This window comes from Siphateles boraxobius, unplaced genomic scaffold, assembly GCF_051911475.1.
Source record: "Siphateles boraxobius isolate OS27281-9 unplaced genomic scaffold, OSU_SipBor_1 29, whole genome shotgun sequence".
Classification (NCBI taxonomy): Eukaryota; Metazoa; Chordata; class Actinopteri; order Cypriniformes; family Leuciscidae; genus Siphateles; species Siphateles boraxobius.
In genome coordinates, this window is record NW_027508908.1 from 4,847,262 (window position 1) to 4,866,821 (window position 19,560).

General features: G+C 39.5%; 1 protein-coding gene across 1 annotated transcript in view; it reads right to left on the reverse strand.

Moving 5' to 3' along the window:
* sorcs3a (sortilin related VPS10 domain containing receptor 3a) overlaps positions 1-19,560 on the reverse strand; it is a 309,488-nt gene that overhangs the window by 152,442 nt on the left and 137,486 nt on the right. Inside the window, exon 3 of the mRNA XM_077246248.1 lies at positions 8,609-8,708. Within this exon, the coding sequence (XP_077102363.1) occupies positions 8,609-8,708 (100 nt within the window). The remainder of the gene's footprint in view (positions 1-8,608; positions 8,709-19,560) is intronic.

Below are 19,560 nucleotides of genomic sequence, written 5' to 3' on the forward strand. Positions count from 1 at the left end.
GGATTTGAATTGGAAAAACAGTGGTGCATTTGTCACTGACAAAAATCCCACCTCTCTCTCCACAAGCTTTAACTAAGAATCCTCCGGGGCGGGGATTTAGATAAATTGTTTTTCATTAAGCGGCAATAAACAGCCAGCCGAAACGCAGCCAGGATTTTGTTGGCCTGGGCACCCGATTTTTACTGTTCATTATCATTATAAGAAGATGGAAAAGGGCCCCTTGTGTGTTCTGGTGTCTTTGGGCTTGTCAGATGCAATTCAGAGATTTTAGGGTCTAATCATTTTTCATAATTTTGCATTAAGTAGCAGCGTTTGTTATTGAAGGGAAAAGACTTGCGCATTAGGTCTAGTTAACTTAGTGCTCAGGAAGAACAACTTCCAGTCAATCATCTGAAGCATAGGCACTGATTTATGTTTCTGTCCATAACATGTTATGTTGTAGCGCTAAATATAACGATAGAATTGTGTGTATTACGACCCGCCGGGACCCAATGTGAGCCCCACCAATCAGAGAGATTCCTGAATCTCAATGGATTTTTTGATTGGTTAAAATTACGTAGGATATCTTGTGGTTTGCCATGTGTGCTCGGCAATTTTGCAGCTATGATCTGAAGAATTTTTTTTTTAATATAAATTAGTGTCATCAGATCTAAAACATTTCTTCTGGGTAGGGGTACCAGGCAGGGCTGCCCACTTTCGCCATTATTGTTTGCCCTTGCCGTTGAACCCTTGGCAGAAACGATAAGATATGATTCATTGATTAGTGGGGTTACAATAAGTGACAGTCAACACAAGATTTTACTTTATGCAGACGATTCTGCCATTTTTGTCGGATGCAAATACAACGGTTCCACGACTGGTTGATGTTATACACTTCTTTGGAGAATTTTCTTGTTATAAAATTAATTTGACAAAATCTGTTGCTTTACCATTGGGCAGTCTCACCTCGGAAACACAAATGCTCTCCTCTTTCCCTGTTAAATATTCCATGTCAAGTTTTACTTATATAGGTCTTCATATAACCTCAACATTCCAACTTTTATTTAAAAGTAACTTTGCTCCTCTTTTGAAAAAAATTCATAATGATTTGCAGAGGTGGAATGCTCTTCCCATATCTTTTTTGGGAAGAATTGCTATAATCAAAATGAACATTTTACCTTGTTTAATGTACCATTTAATGATGCTGCCTATTTTACTTTCTAGCAAAGTTATTAAGGAGCTTAATGGATGGCTTTCTTGTTTTATATGGAGTAAAAGGAAACCAAAATTGAAAATGAGCAAACTACAGCTCCCTAGTCATAACGGGTGGTCTAGATGTTCCCAATATCAGATTGTATTAGCTGGCGTGTCAGCTTCGTTTTGTGGCGGATTGGTTGAAGAATGATCCATGTTCTATTTGGCTTGATCTTGAAGCCTCACAATCTATGTGCCCTCTTCAGAATCTTTTGTTTGTTGTCAATCCTAAAAAGTTAAAAGTTCTATATGATAGCCCAATCGTACGGAACACTCTTAAAGCTTGGGCACAGTCGCGCAAGCTAGAGGGTAGGTTCAATTTGACATCAGCTCTTACACCAATTCAAAATAATCCAGATTTTCTTCCTGGTACTGATGACTCTGGGTTTAACCTCTGGAATTCTTTAGGTATTGTGAGGCTGAACGATATATTTGAGGTTTGTTTTGGAAGAAAATTGCAGACTTGCAATATTCTGGGAATGATAATTGATGTTGATCCTTGTTCATTTATTCTAGGTCTGCCGGCTGGTATTATTTTGAATACATATCATAAACTACTTTTTAGTATTTTAACTTTTGCTGCAAGAAAGAACATTTTGATGTTCTGGATAAGTGAGAAAACTCCCTCAATTAAAAAATGCATAACCTTGTGAAAGAACTCATCCCAATGGAATTTTTAACATGTATATTACATTCTTCTACAGATGTATTCAATCGGATATGGACACCCTATTTGGACTATGTTTCTCTCACCTTGGACGATTGCTTACATTTTTCTTGAAAGCTGTTGTGTTGGCTCAAAACGAGAAGCCTATTCCTGTGAATGGTTATGCATTTTCCCTTGTAACCTATTTTATTGAGAATTGATTTGAGAATTGTACATTTTAGGTCTGCCTGAACGGGTTTTTTTTTTAGGTTTTTTTTTTTAGTTTGTGTTCCACTAGTTCCACTTTGTGGGTTCCACTAGTGGGCCTCACCGAATTTGCAAAGGGGCCTCAAGATGACTTAAAAGGGTTAAAAATAAGACAAAACAAGCATGACAAAACAATTCAATATCAATTAATTTCTCATTTTATTAACCCCCTCAACTTTTCCCCCCGACAAGATTCCCACAGGTTTGGAAAACATGGATATATAAGGGAATATTAAAAGTGATTTCTAGACCTGAAAAACTCTAAAATACCTAAAATACCATTAAAATATTTATTGTATCATTTAGTAAAATAAAATAAAAATTCCCATCCTTCTAAATTATAAACAACTGGAAAAGATGAATAGTGTTATGGACAATCAGGGACCTTGGAGACATAAATGTTGAGAAACTGTTGCTGTAAAAGAACATTTTGTGCACTGGAAAGGTTCCATGGATGTTAAATGTTCTTCATGGAACATATGCCTTTATTTCAAGAATGTATATAGTCAGATGTACTGGACTATTTTACTTGACAGTGTTCTCATAGAGCTAAGCATAACATGCTTGCGCTAGCAATTCCCATTTTAGATTAAATTAATGGGTGGAGATCTTCATCCTTTACTGATGTAATATATGGATATTGGATATGCTGTAATGAAGTTAAAAATGAGCAAAAATGTGCTACTTTTTTTTAGTATGCAAGGCAGAATATTCTATAGATTATATGAACATATGGATCACAGTCAGATAATGTACAGTAGAGCTGCAGTCTACTGACTTTTCCATTAATCATTCACAGTTTTTAGTCTATGTTCATGCTAAAAGATTGTCTTGCATCTACATCAGGCATCACTGATCGTATATTATGTTGTCTGGGCGCATCAGAATGACATCACATCACAAAACGGATCCAATTTACACCTCTATTTAGCACTGTCCATGTTAATACCAGGTGTGGACGGGGTCTCCGAGTCACAACTGGGCTGTGCAGCGGGAAACCGCAAATCTGAGGTCAAACTGATACTGATGGAGCATTAGCAGATAATTACGTTTTCAAGTCACTAGAACATGACAACTGTGAACAAATGTTCCTGAGCTGAACAAAAGAGTGAGGAGAGTTGCAAAGAGCAATCAATAGTGTTGAGGGTTTTCTGTTATCTGCCGACACCTAGACGATTACCATCTTGCAAACTAATCTACATGCAGCGCACTGTTAATGGCCCACACCAAGCCTCTCGCCACTGAACGAGATTGGTGTCAGCGCCAGTAAGGCAGTGTAAACAGCAGGAAAAGGACACAGAGTTTCAAATTAATAACGTCATGGCCGATCAACTGTGTTTTATAACAAATAGGGTGGTGGAAATATAAACAGGCTCATTTGTCGGCGATCTTCGCATCAGCATGTAATCTCGTCTCCATCGGGTGCTAAAAGAGACGCACACAAAGCACTTTGGATTCTTGGCAAGTTCCCATTTAAGAGCTCAGGCAGAGCTGCGGAAATGTCATGCCCATCTCACAAATGGAAAAGTGATCTGTTAAAGGTTATAGGCCTAAACTTAGCCCTATTTGAAAATAGCCATGGGATCTGCCAGAGTCAATCCTTTTCCTAGATTGGGACTGTGTTTGCCCACATAGTCAGGGAAATAAGCAGATGCATTAATCCAGTTTGTGCATAGAGACACCAAACAACAACGATACCTTCAGATGATGCTTATTGTGCACTGTGCGTGTCCACTGAGCCTATACAGTTCACAAAAGCAGAAATAAACTAAAATCTAGCGCTGTTCCAAGGAGGCCATCCATCTGTTCTGATGGGAAATTGTACTAATGGGACCAATGAACTGTCTGAGGGCAGATAGGGACGAAAGTTTAAGAAATGCTTGAAGGACTAGTATGAAACTGTGGTTTATTTTTGGATGTTTATGGGCTGTCTTTACAATTTCTTTCAAGAAACTGATACTTTTAATAAGCAAGGGTACGTTGAATTGATTAAAAAAAACATCATGGCAAAGACATGTATAATGCTTCAAAAAGTGTTTTTAAATAAAATGCTGAAAAAAACACTTTCCATACTTCATTAACCATTTACAACTAAGAAGAAGGAGAAGAAGAAGACTGTTAAATGTGACTCTGTGACATGTGACTCTGAAGACTGGGGTAATGGCTGCTGAAAATTCAGCTTTTCATTTACAAATGTAATAAATAAATATAGAAATAGAAATAGAAATAGAAAACGGTTCTTTTAAATGGTAAAACTACACCAACCGGCCACTTTATTGGGTGCATCTTGCTAGTACCAGATTGGACCCCCTTTTTGCATTCAGAACTGCTTTAATTCATCATGGCAGATTCAACAAGGTGCTGGAAACATTCCTCTGAAATAGGTTGAAAGTTGCTGCAGATTTGTCCACTGCACATTAGGGGGTGTAACGATACCCCCATGTCACGATTCGATACGTATCACGATACGATATTATTGTGATACTCTAAGACATATGGTAAGACAAAAAGGTTGACAAAAAATGCACTGTTGATTAAAATGCTAAATTTGATATTACATTGTGGGTGTAAATGAATAGGCCTGGACTTGGTGCTGGAAGCACAATGCACAGGACAATAGAGACACCAGAGTAAAAATAGTCATGATTCTGAAGCTGAAAATACAGAATTATTTCAGATGAATTATGCTTGCACAAATATATATTTAAAATAATGTAGGCCACTTTTACTGGTAACATCAGACATTTGGCATTATCAGGACCCACAACCCACTAATATTCCCCTATTGCATTATTATACATTATATATGGCAGTTAATGTAGTACTGACACTAAAACTCTGAAAACTTTAATTTTTTTCTCACACAGTAGTTTTCATTTTGGGTGAACTATACACAATACAGATTGTCACTATCCACGATACATAGTTACATTTTTGTATTGTGATATATTGTAACACGATATATTGTTACACCCCTACTGCACATCCATGATGTGCATCTCCCGTTCCACCACATCCCAAAGCTGCTCTATTATTGGATTAAGATCCATTTATATTATAGTGAACTCATTGTCATGTTTGAGTTGATTTGAGCTCAGTGGCGGCGCGTTATTCTGCTGGACAGCCATGAGGAGATGATACACTGTGATTATAAAGGAATGGACATGGGCAGCATCAATACTCAGGGGAGACTGTGGTGTTGCAATGCTCAATTGGTACTAAGGGGCCCAAAGTGTGCCAAGAAAATATCCTCACACCATTACAAATGGTACAATGCAGGATGGATCCATGCTTTCATGTTGTTTAGGCCAAATTCTGACCCGACCATCTGAATGTCGCAGCAGAAATCAAGACTCATCAGACCAGGCAACATTTTTCCAATCTTCTAATGACCAAATTTGGTGATCTGACGAGAGTGGCACTGGTGTGTTTTTTGCTGCTGTTACCAGTCTGCTTCAAGGTTCGACTTGTTCAGAGACACTCTTCTGCAGAACTCTGTTGTTACGAGTGGTTATCTGACTCCCTGCTGGCCTGTACTCACATTGCACTTAACGTTCTGGGCTGTGTTTTTGAAGAAAACAGGAAGAAAAGTGCTTTCCCTAATAGACTGTCTAATAGATTTATCACTTACGCAGCGCAGAGATTTTCACTTAATTGTACTGCACGCATCAGAAGATTATTAAGAGGGCATCTGACATTGATGGAGGAAGTTGCAGCTTTACTCGCAAACTACAATTGATGTTCATCAATAAGGTTAGAACCTGACCGGTTATAAACCTAAATACAGTACACTCAAATTAAATCAGCTCAAACCAGTCATTCTCCTCTGACCCCTGACATCAACAAGGCATTTTCACCCAAGTTGTGCGTATAAATCCCAGTAGATCAGCAGTTTCTGAAATACAGCCCGTCCGGCACACATGCCACGTTCAAAGACACATTAAACCCATTTTCTACCCTAGTCTGATGCTCAGTTTTAACTTCAGCAGATCATCTTGACTATCACATGCCGAAATGCATTGAGTTGCTGCCATGTGATTGGCTGATTAGATATTTGTATTAACAAGCAGTTGAACAGGTGTACTTCAATAAAGTGGTCGTTGAATGTATTTCACATATCACTGTTTTTGCTGTATTTTTCACCAAATAAATTCAGTCGTTTCAGGCATAAGAAACGTCCTTTAAAAATATTTTAAAAAAAAATCTTAATCTATTATGGGCACCTTAATCTATTATCAATCTAAAAATCTTAATCTATTAAGGGCATCTATTATGCACAAAACACTTTAACATGATGTTTGGACATAAATGTGTGTTGGCATTGTGTGAACACAATCACCCTACAGTGATAAAATCCACCCTCTCCTTGTTTTTAAATCCCCATTTAAACAAAGCAGTCTCATTAAACATGCCGTTTTGATTCTCTGAGCAGTGTGACATCATACTGACTGACAGTCCTGCATTACCATAGTTTCCGTCCTCAGCAAGTTGTACACTATCTGCCTTTTTCTCCCAGCTCGAGCAGCTGTAGTGACAACAATGTCTCGTAAGCAATCCTGGTGTTCTGTTGTTGGATATAAGAGGGAACTCTTCATTTTCTCCCATCATCTGAGCCACTGAGGATGCAGAGGATTGGTTTTATTTTGAAGGGAATGCGCCCCAAAATATACCTACATTCGTTTATGTCTGGGCAAATTATTTCCCTCCAGACTGCTATGTGAGCGAGGGTCAGTACAAAGCAGGCTTTGCTAAAAAGTTGTTACTCAAGGATTGATCAGTACCAACTGTTCGTGATCCAGCTTATAGTCTCTGGAGAGATACTGGTCACGGCAGTAATGAAAGGGAAGAGCGCGCACTTTATTAAAGTTCATAAGAGTGGTTTTACGGATATAAAGTTTACCAGTTTAAAAGCACCCTCCATAAAATCTATGTATATTAGTTTACTATTAGTTATAACAAGTGTTTCTGTGTAATTCGCAGTGTATGTCGATGATAATGAAACGGAGAGAGAGAGTTTATGGATAAGACTTAAACACTTCTTTTACTGTTTTATTCAGCTCCTACTGTGATTTTCTGGAGTGAAAACGGACACTTCATCGCTAGTATGCCGGAAAATTTAAAGTATGCACTTCTTGAAAGGGGGACGGGAGCAGCAAATTATTTGTATTTAAAGGGACACACACAAAAAGTGGCAATTTTAACATGCTATAAAAATTATCTGTGGTGTATTTTGGGCTAAAACTTCACATACACACTCTGGGGAAAACAGAGACTTATTTTACATCTTGTAAAAAGTAGAATAAAAGGTGCCCTTTAAAAAATCTAACTGAACTGAAAACATTTTAGCATAATATTGGTGCAAAATATTAATATCATTAATACAATACTATAAGTGCACATTCAAAAAATAAAATATCTGAATATAAAATAATTTTATTAATAACTATTATAAATAACTAGGGCTGTAGCGATAACCGCAATATTGTAGTACCGTGCTACTGACAGGCCAACCGCAGAGGAATGCAAGAAACCGATATTCACATGTTTTCTTTTTTCATAAGCCTTCTTGTTTTAAACTTCGTGCCATGTGTATTGAATGTTAAATGAGTTAATAATAATGATAACAAGACTGTTTATCATGGTGATTTTCTACAGAGGCTTCGTAGATTTGCACTTAAGCCTAAACATACAGTGAATGAGAGATCGACCGAGCAAAAAGGTTGCCGTGTCCAAGGAACGTGAAATATTTGTCGTATCACCCTTTTAACGTTTAAGGGTACCATGAATGGCGTTAGCGGCAGCGCTGGTCAGCATCAACAGCGCGAGGAAGCTGTGGGAAGAAAAGTCAGCGAGTCGCGCATTGAATCAATGCCATTGGTCTCTATTAAGTGAAGCATCAGCATCAGCATCAGCGATACCCACGCGACGCATTGCTGGTCAGCTGAGCCTTGAAAAGTGGAGCTCGAAGTTAAAAATAATTAACACCTTGTTTCATTACATCTATCTTTTAATGAATCAGCATTTTTGAAATTTTTGAAAGTCCATTGCCGTAACGATGCGCTGAGTGACAGCCTTTCAATGCGCAGGAACGCTGTTTAGTTTCGGTTACATAGGTTACTTAAAATGTCCTCATTTTTGTATATGCTGACCACATTGTAACACTTATTTATACAGCAACAAATAAATAAAAATAAATAAATGGCGATAATACCGCATATCGCGACACAGCGACAGCCTTATAAATAACTATTATAAATATAATATAATATAATAATATAATGCATGCTGTTCAGGTGTGATTTTGGCTCATTAATCCAAGAATTGTTGCAGGTTGTTCTGGTTGGTATATGATCTTTTTATAGGCTTTTGGAAAGCAGAAAATAAAGAAATATTTCTAAATAACTAGCTTTATTTGAAGTAGGGGAACATGGAGTCTCTCAAAGATAAGAAAAGGCGTCTTACCTTTCTCTTGTTGGTGGGGCAGACATAGAGGTAACTCAAAACGGTCTTGACTCCCACTTTATCATTCAGTCTCTCATAAGTGCTGCCATAATCAGTTGATCTGCAAATAGAAGCAACATTTTCAAAATGGCATTCAGAAGGCGTTTAGTTTCTTGTGTGTGGTGGGTTGGGTCCTGGTATTCCCTATGTTATGGGGACCAAATGTCCCCACATGTATAGTAATACCAGTAAATCTTGACCTTGTGGGTGTACAGTTTTTACAGTATAAAAACCATTATGTCTATGGAGAATCCTCATGATAATAGGTGCACTTGCGTGTGTGTGCGTGTGTGCGTGTGTTTGTGTGTGTGTGTGTGTGTGTGTGTGTGTGTGTGTGTGTGTCTGTGTGTGTGTCTGTGTGTGTGTGTGTGTGTGTGTGTGTGTGTGTGTGTGTGTGTGTGTGTGTGTGTGTGTGTGTGTGTGTGTGTGTGTGTGTGTGTGTGTGTGTGTGTGTGTGTGTGTGTGTGTATTGTATCCAAGCTCCATTCATAACCTGACCGAAATGACTACATTCCCCAGCAAAATGAATCGAGATTGGAATTTGTGGACCTCGGCCGAACTCAAATGATTGAACAGATTTCTGCAAATTATATTCATGAGGGTCTTTCACAGATTTTTTGTTATTTTTCCTGGCTATGTATATTTCCCTGATCCTCAGCGATGAGCGGAATAGCTTGCTAAGACAAACACAATCTGCTGAGCATATGCTGAGCAATTCTGCCTTGTTCTACAAATAGCAAAACTAACATCATCCTGCAACCCCTGGGCATAAAAGTGTGACAACTGATCCAGAGCATACGCTGATTTGTTTGGAAAGGCTAATGATATTTACAGTCTTGCAATACAGACCTGAGCATGGACGGTAGGAACATGTCCCTAACACAGATAAGAGACTACTGAATGATACCGGCATTTCTAACCAATGTATCAAATGAAAGTATTTTATTTCGCGTAATATATTGATGTGCAATGGCACGTCAGAGGGGCTGAGAGGTGTTTATATGTTATGCGTTTATCATTGCAACTAAAACAACAGGTGCTATTGCTGAGAAAATACATTCGGAACTAGTGAGAAACACTTTACAGGTCGCATGAGGAGTTTTTTTTAGTAAAAAAACTAAAACTAAAAAACACCCGACAACCACAATACTAAAGCTGTTGATTTTAACATTTAAAATCCTTTATAAATATCCTTTTATAAAATCACATTGAATTTAAAGGTATACAGTAGTACAGTAAATGCTTTTTTATTTAAATTAATACGATATTATAGAAAAATATAAAAAAAAAATATATATATATATATATATATATATATATATATATATATATATATTAGTTTTATAACCTATACTATAAAGTACATAACATATAACATATATACAACTTGATATACTAACATTGAAAAATGTCTCTAAATATTAAAATGAAACCTATGCCTGTGAATACAGAAACATAACAAAAACACACTTTTTTTTTTTGTAAAAAGACCCACAGTTCTTGTCAACTCTACAAAATCCACTGCATGTACTCGGTTCCTGTGTTTTTTATTTGCCAAAAGCTTAATAGAGCTTCATATTTTACTTTGATTTCCTTTTCCTGAACTGGCTCTCCCCTCCCCTCCAACCCCTCATTTTATCTCAGCAACTCTGTCTTGCCATTCCTGCCATCTCTATTTTTGCCTCCACCTCTCGTTCTCCTGAGTGTTGCCTATTTCAGCTGTGTAAAATATGCTTCCCATGTCTCGCCCACCCATTTCTCTCTCTTATTCAACCTCAGTGTGGGAATATAACGCTCTTTAATAATACAAGCAAATGTATATTTGCTATATAAGCCTTAAAGGAATAGTTCATCCAAAAATATAAATTCTGTTGTCATAATCTACCCACCCTCATGTCACTCTAAACACATTATGATTTTCTTTCTTCCGAGGAACACAAAGGTGAATTTTTGAAGAACATCCTGGCCTGATTCTTTCAAAATATCTGACAACTCTCATTCAAATGTTGTATTTTCCACACAAAAGCTACACCATTTTTTTTTAAGGGTGTGTTCACACTTGTAGTTTGGTTCGCTTGGTTTAAAAAAAACATTTAGTCCTGGTCCATTTAGCGTTCACGTTGGCATTGAACCTAAAGATACCAAACCTAAAGGCATAGGAATATGATCACAACCTGATTGGCCGGCTTTTATTACGTATATTTCGAGACGGAATTTACCGAACATCCAAAACAATGCTGTGTTCTGGGCTAAATGTGCTCGTAGTATGTGCGTAGCCTACATTTGATGGTATTTTGACCAGATGAGAACTTGTGAAGAGCTTATAAAATGTGTAAAGGAGTTAAAACAGAGGCAGGAAACCCTCCGTCACACGAACACAGATCTGCAGAGACGCGGATCTAATGCCTGTACTGAACTGTGATGGGCAACATCACGACTAAGACAAGAAAAGACTCATCTTTTCAGTCCGCTTGTTTGATGTACACCAGGGTTCGGATGGCAGCGTTCACACTTATTCAAATGAACCGCACTAACCGAGCCATCGCACCAAGGTTCGTTTTAATTAAGCCAAACTTCTCAAAGTGTGAGCAGCACACACTAATAGCTTGTATGTGAGGAACAGGTTGAAATGCATGACCAAACGTCTGGAATTCACTGAAGTGAAGTAGCAATCTGATTAATGAATGAATCATTATTTTGAGTTGGATCTTTTCATGTAATCAGAATGATTCATTCATGAATCGGACTAATCAGGTTCTCAAGGTCAACTCATTCCCTCATGAATCGGTTGCAGTTTAACTGGAGGTGAAGATTTTCAGTGCACAATTGACATTTCAGCATGTTCTTCACACAACGCGATCTTACAAAAATACTTCATTTATGATGCTTCTGCATCCTTTTTCAAGATTGCTTCTTCATTCTTTCCCAGAAAACGTGACTCAGTGAAATGTGGCTCTAACATGTCATGTACCTTTACGTATGCTTTTGTATAATCTACTTGTGAACAAGTTAAAGTTGAAAAATATCAAACATGACAGCTCACAAAAAAAAACATTAATTTCTGTGGGGACCAACACAAAGTAAATAATTAATGCTCTCCCAATGACTTGCATGTAAAATATAGCCAAAGCAAAAGCAAGTGAATAGGCCCAGCTTCTCAAGTCTGAATAATTTAGTAGGAGAAACGAGCTGTTAGCCAACACAATCCTCCCCGAATCTCTAATACCTCTCCATCACGTTAGCTTGCTGTTCACAGCAATAGTGCAGAGATGATAGTGTTTTGAACACCATCACTGACCCCATACCAAAGTGACAGTCTCAGAAACACATCCCACACGCCGCTTCCAAACAGAGGCAATCTAATTTGAGGCACCATGGAGGATTCCTATTTTCCATCGCTCAATTCCTGCTTGCCTCTTCCTAGGAGCGGGTCCCACCACCAATGGGGCAGTAATGGATTTCAGTGAAATTACAATGCAATCTTACCTTTACTGTTTAATTTTGGAGTGGCAGCAAAATAAAGTCACAAGGATTATTCACAGTAAAGAGACCGTCACTTCTTAGATATGAATGTAAAAGGAAGGTGAAGTGAGAAATACATACAGGAAAATTATAGAGTAAACTCCATCTAGAGCTAGGTGGTATGATGGTGTAAATACTGTGCAATGTTTGAAATGTATCAACCGGTAGATTTTCTGCTATACAGCAAAACTACAATTTATGCTTTTATGGCTTGAAACAGCTCACCCAATCAGAATTCAGAGCCATATCCATATTATAGTGCTTGTATTATATATTTTTTTGCACTGTTGCCAGGTTAATCATTTAATATCAATGTGATATTTTTCAATGATATACAATCCAATCAATCAAACAAACAAACAAATACATTTTCCTATTTTTAGGATGTAAAAGTGGATTTCATGGCACTCGTATTTGAACAAATCTACTTGAAAAGGAAAGAAAAATAAATAAACGAACGAACGAACCAATGAAATGAATGAAATTTTCCTGCCGTTTTTAGGATGTAAAAACGTCTCAGGTTACGTATGTAACCCTGGTTCCCTGATAGGGAACGAGACGCTGCGTTTGAGACGCGGTGGGAACGCTCTGCGTGATTACGTCGTGAAGCACGTGTAAAATCAGTCCAATGGAAGCCCGCTACGACATAGGTGACGTCATAGACCAGGAAACTATAAAGCAACCCTGAAATCAGACCGCGATAGCTTCTGAAAAACCTGAAGCAAGTCGATCAGGGCATGCAGGAAGTATGGCAGGCAAACGCAGCGTCTCGTTCCCTATCAGGGAACCAGGGTTACATACGTAACCTGAGACGTTCCCTTTCAAGGGAACTCGAGCTGCGTTTGAGACGCGGTGGGAACCCTATACCCACTACGCCATAATGACAAATGCCCGTTCTGTGTGAGGTCCTGCGCACACTAAGAAGCAAGCAACCTCGCCCCAGGAGTGGAGAGGTCAAGGTGATAAAACCTGACAAATGTATGCGGAGAGGACCATCCTGCCGCATTACATACGTCAAGAAGGGAAACTCCCGAAATTAAGGCCATAGAGGCCGCCATACTCCGAGTAGAATGGGCCCGCACAGCTGCAGCACTATTGGGCATCCAACATTCAGTGGGACCTTAGGAATATAACCCGGCCTGGGGTAGAGAAATGCCTTCACCATACCAGGTGCAAATTCCAGACATGAAGGAGCAACCGACAAAGCATGTAAATCACCAATTCTCTTGATAGATGAGATAGCAAGGAGAAATAAAGTCTTTAGAGTGAGGAACTTTTCAGAAACCTCCTCGATGGGCTCAAAGGGAGCTAAAGCCAGACCCTCGAGTACGATGGCCAAGTCCCAAGCCGGTGCTCTAGAGTGCAGTGCAGGTCTCAACCTCAATGTACCAAGGAGAAAGCGAGTAATTAGAGGGTTTCTCCCAATAGAAGTACCCCCCAGAGGGGTGTGGTAGGCAGATATAGCCGCCACGTAAACCTTTAGGGTGGAAGGAGATAACCTGGCCGAGAAACGGTCTTGCAGAAAATCAAGAACTGAACCAACAGGGCAGTTAACAGGATCTAACTGACGTTCAACACACCACGTGGTGAAAAGTTTCCATTTTAGCGCATACAGCCTTCTCGTGGAAGGAGCTCTGGATTGAAGAATGGTTTTTACAACATCGGTCGAAAGACCGGTCTCCCTGAGCCTGGCCCCCTCAGAGGCCAGGCCCACAGTTTCCACAACTCCGGCCGAGGGTGAAATATCGTTCCCCCGGCCTGAGACAGGAGGTCCACCCTGATTGGGATCTCCAAGGGGGAGCCGTCCAGAAGAGACACCAAGTCCGAGAACCAAACTCGGGTCGGCCAATAAGGGGCTACTAGTAGCAGACGAGCCCCTTCTCGGCGAACCCTCTCCAGAACCCCCGGAAGCAAAGATATCGGGGGAAAGGCGTACAGGTGCAGCCTCGGCCACACCTGCACCATAGCATCCAGACCGAGAGGAGCTGGGTGCGTTAGAGAGAACCACATGGGACAATGGGTTGAATCTGATGATGCGAAAAGGTCTACCTGAGCACGACCGAACTTTTCCCACAGGAACTCCACCACTTCTGGGTGAAGTCTCCACTCCCCTGGCCTCAGCCCCTGTCTCGACAGAATATCTGCTCCCACATTCTGACGCCCCGGAATATATACCGCCTTTGAGCTTAAATCTGTCGTGCGACGCAATTCTCGAATTGCGTCAGCACTAACTTCCTCACTATCGTCTATGTCCTTCAGCAGGTCAGCCTGGTACGCTTGGAGAATCGACATAGTGTGCAAACATGCTGCGGCCTGACCTGCTGCCGAATACGCTTTACCCACCAACAAAGATGTATTTTTTAATGGTTTGGTGGGTAACGTCGGGGCTTTCAGAGAAGAAGAAGACTCAGGGGAGAGATAGCTCGCTAGTGTGTCTTCAGCACGAGGCATAGTCAAATAACCATAATGATCAATCCCTTGAACTTTACTGTAATTCTTAGTTTGTGGGTTATGCACTCTGAAAGATGCCGGTTTAATCCACGATCTCGAAACCTCGGCGTGGAGATCGGGAAAAAACGGGAGTTCCCGACGAGGAGGTCGTGATCTAGATGGTAAATAACGTTCATCTAAAAGACTCTTTCTAGATTCAACATCGAAATCATCGGCTGGCCACTCAATATTTAATTTAGTAACAGCACGAGATAAAACCTCCATAAGCTCCTCATCAGCAGGGGTATGAGCTGGCGAACACTCAATATCCCCCATACTACCGACATCCAGATCCTCAGAACTGGATAGCCGTAATATTGGTGCCTCAGCCTGGGAAGGAGAAGCCGCAGCGCGGGCTCCTTCCTGGGCAAAGACACCGAATCCAGTAGGTAAGGGCTGAGAAAGGGCGGGGCCCGTCTCAAACCCCGCTACTAGATCCATCTGCGAACCCCAAGATGAAATTCGACGCTGTGCCTCGGCAGCAGCGGGACCCGCACCTCGGGGAGCGCGAACCGAACCGTCCTCCTCAAAGAACGCTCGGCGAGAGTGGAGAGTTTTCATAGACAAACTCAAGCAATGCTCACAGTCAGCCCCCTCGAGGACTGACTGGGCATGCTCCACTCCCAAACAAGCAATACACATAGGATGTGTGTCCCCACCCGTGATATAACGAGGGCAGGGCACAACACAAGGTTTATAACTTTGCTTGCTCGCCATAGTGATATATATATATATATATATATATATATATATATATATATATATATATATATATATATATAAGGGGCTTGACAGACAACAATAAATAGACAAGGACAGATATACAGAGAGCGCTTGCTGAAGGTGCAGAAGCTATCGCGGTCTGATTTCAGGGTTGCTTTATAGTTTCCTGGTCTATGACGTCACCTATGTCGTAGCGGGCTTCCATTGGACCGATTTTACACGTGCTTCACGACGTAATCACGCAGAGCCTTCCCACCGCGTCTCAAACGCAGCTCGAGTTCCCTTGAAAGGGAACTGTATTTTCATGGCACTCCACCAGAAAAAAGAAGCACAATAGCATGTGACTCATGAAAATAACAAGCAAATAAATAAATGAATAAATAAATAATTAAATGTACAGTAATAAATTGGATATCATCTTTAATATGATATCTATTTAATACTCTGTGTTGTCCAATAATAGACATTACCAAACATAGACATAACCTCAATAGTTATTTAATGTAAATATATACCAGAAAAAAAATATTTCTATATATTGCAAAAATATCTATATTGTTTCAGAGTAAGAAGTGTTCTGCTTGAGACTGCTTTCATATATATTTAGTAAAAGATGAGTTCCTTAAATGGATTCATTAAAAAAAGTGAAAAAAGGAAAATGAAGTGCAGTATCGCCATAGTTAAGGTAGCACAGCAGGAAATGAGCTCATAATATATTGTCTTGTCATAAGCCTCTTATTTAAGAAGATGAGGTGGTTCATATTTTTATAGTATCATGACATCTGAAAGAATAATGTTAATAATGTTCATGTTATATGTTTTATTATTTTTATGATGTCAGAAGACACAGAGTTGAATTATGAAGGTGTAAGCCATTAAGGGTAACCTGCTAAAAGTGGTGTGAGGATTTCCTGCATTTGTATGACGCTATTTTATGTTTATAATGTGTTCCTTGAACACAGCTAAGAAAGATGTGGTTTGTCATGCTATTCAATTATTCAATTCCCACCAGAAGAGCTCTGTTGCGGTGGCTGGTATAATTATGTTTATACACCTGCTAGCGAGTTTGGAGAATTGCGACAGGGACTTTAGAAAACCATTAAGAATAACGAACATCAAAAAACAGTATGTTAGGAGAAAAACACAAGTCAGAGACGTAAAAGACCAATAAAAGCAAATGCCTGAAGCAGTGGTGACATTAACACGGCCTAAAAACACAGAATGGACCTTTTCCAGCCTTCCAGGAGAGAAATGAATGCTGTGAAAAAGCACTGCATCAAAATCCCAGTGTGAATTTAAGGTCCGGAATTAAAAAGAGAATTTGTTCTGCGGTGGCACGTGTGTGAACGTTTCACACTGAAAGCTACGGGGACGGGCACACTTTGGTGAAACATAGGCAATAGCTTTACGGCACATTTCGCGTCTCATATGGTTTCACTGTACCTTGTATTCCATTTTCACGTTGAAGATTGGAATGCACATCTGGGAAATATGGCATTTCAACAGGAAAAACACACACAAGAAAACTGTTTGTCTTCTACAATGTGGGGACACCCAATGCCAAGATGTGATTCCCGACATCTGACCATGTGCCATCTTTGTTTCTTTGAAAATTGGCTTAGTCCTCTGAATCTGGAACCGCACGGCAAAAATGTAAGTCAACACAAACTTTCAGTGAATGTAGAAAGCTTGGTAGACAAAGACATGGAGAGAATGTGAAAACGAGAGGTTTGGTGGCCAGGTATCACGTTAGGGATTGTCTGTGAGGAGAAGCCAGATGGTGAGGCAGTAAAGTAGAACAATGTGGAGGCATGTGCACCAGGCTCCAGGGATGGCAAAAGAACAATGAACACAGCAGAGAACTTCAAAAACAAGCCACCACATTACCAAGAGAGGCTGAACCTCCTCAAAAATGCACTCAAAATAAACCCAATAACCGGGGCTGTAACATTAACTGTTGTTTCAATCAATCCCTTACCTACAGTATAACTCTGATGCATATGATGTATACAAATGATTTTGTTTGATATTTTTTTCTTTCATGTGCAGAAACCTTGGCCCTAGAAGTGTGAAATCACGAAATCCGAGGAGCCCGACGTACCTCTGATGTGTAAATTGACCAGAATGAATATGGAAATTATGTAACGTCATTTATTTCCGGCGCCTGAAAAAGGACAAAGGGAGAAGAAATGATTCTCCTCTTACTGTATAAATAACTAATTGCTGGTGAGCTTTCAAACTAGTTGGCTCTCTGTATCACTTACAGAAGCCTCATCAAGCCTGATCGTGGTTAACAAAATAATGACTATTAACTTTAGCTAAAATACATGGAGTCCAAATTATGGAAGGATTTCAAAAGAAGAAGTTGGCGATTGTACGACAGAGCCATGTATAAATTTGCAGTAATACAGAAGCATTACTAATGTTTATAATGATCATAGTTTGGAGACGGTGCTGTGTGATTTGCTTTATTTGTTTTAATAAATTCACATGTTAGCATCAACACAGAGATGTGAAGGTAAATGCACCATTATAATTTATTGTTACTCTGTCTAAAAAGGGAAGCAATATGACAAAATATAGACTTATAATTAACAAAGCTGTTATCTAAGCTATTGATATATTAACTGACACCCACGACAGGCACTTGTAGTGTAAACCGCTTTGTTGATTATAATGATGAAAAATGTATAATTTAATTCAGAAAGAATGCATTTAATTGTTTAAAAGTGACAGTAAATGCATGTGTAATGTTGCTAATTCTATTTTGAAATAAATGCTGTTCTTTTGAAATAAAAAATAAAAAAGATCACACAGCACAATAATTTTCTACTACTAATAATAAAATAATAAGTTTACTGGGGAATTTAACAAGGACGATATAGCACTGAAGACAAGAGTTATATCTGCTAAAAGTAGTTTCATGATTACAGAAAACCATTAAAAAATACATACAATAAACAAATATTTCAAGATATAATCTTCTATTTTAAACCATAAAAAAATAATCTTATGAACTATAGAATTGCAGTATATGGAACTCTCATTATCTCACTGTTGCCAAGTCTACAGTCCAATTAGTGAAAGATCTGGAAGCGTCAACGTTTCTAGTGTAGACACGATGTAGGACGTACGAGTTTGATCAATATTCATTTGCACATCAGCCTCTCTGGGAAAATCCCACACAGAGCAGCACTTCTCATCAAGACAAACTCCCAAAGATCCAGGCCTAGTTGAGACCTCTGTGATTCCACCTAAAAATATAGAACTTGTTCCTGATCTGTTCCTCAATGCACATACACACATAGCTCTACTTTTCTGATGCCAGCTGGCCACTGTCCAGCAGATAGTGTCCATGTTCGCTCTGATAACACCGGGCAAAAACACAAAGGTGTAGAGAGCAGTGAAAAATTAAAGGGAGGAAAAGATACCCGCTGGATCAATCGCTTGGCCTTATATTCCGAATCCCCAGGGAGACTTGAAAAGGATTCTAAATGGAAGAATAAAAATTCGTACTTGAACTTGTGCTAGTAAGATGAGACTGTGGAGACCTGAATCCCTCTCGCGTTGGCAGCCCTGGGGCTAAAGTGAGCCTGGAGGCTGGCAATACACATTCAGTATTGTTTGGCTGTGTGGGAACAAAGACGGAAAGGGAGGTGAACACGGGCGAAACGCAGGAACGACGCATCACTGCCGGCTTTCTGATTCTGATTCTGTTGTGATATATTATGCCGAGGAAGTTTGTGCGTGAGGTGGAGGTTAATCTGACTCCAGGCTGCCGACGTTGACATAAATCAAGCGTTTGCACTGACAGACTAACTGTGTGGTGGTTTGGGGAAGAGAAACAAGACAGGGAGGAAAGAAGCCTGTTGCCCTGTTTAACCTAACAACCACTATAGATGGGTTTCCGTTTCCGTTTTCTCTAATTACCCATTATCCTCTGCGGCGCGCCACCGTGTTGTGTGTCATCGAAAGTATCGATACTCAAATAAAAATATCGATACTACAGGTTTTTTTTGTGGGTTTTTTTTGTGTTTTTTTTTACCAGTGATTGTGTTAATTTGACAAGAAGTTTAATGCGTACAATATGCATTGAATTGGATGAATAACCTGTTTAGTAAATAATTGTTAGTAAATAACTATTTTCCTGCTTAACTGAACACACGCAAATGCTGCAA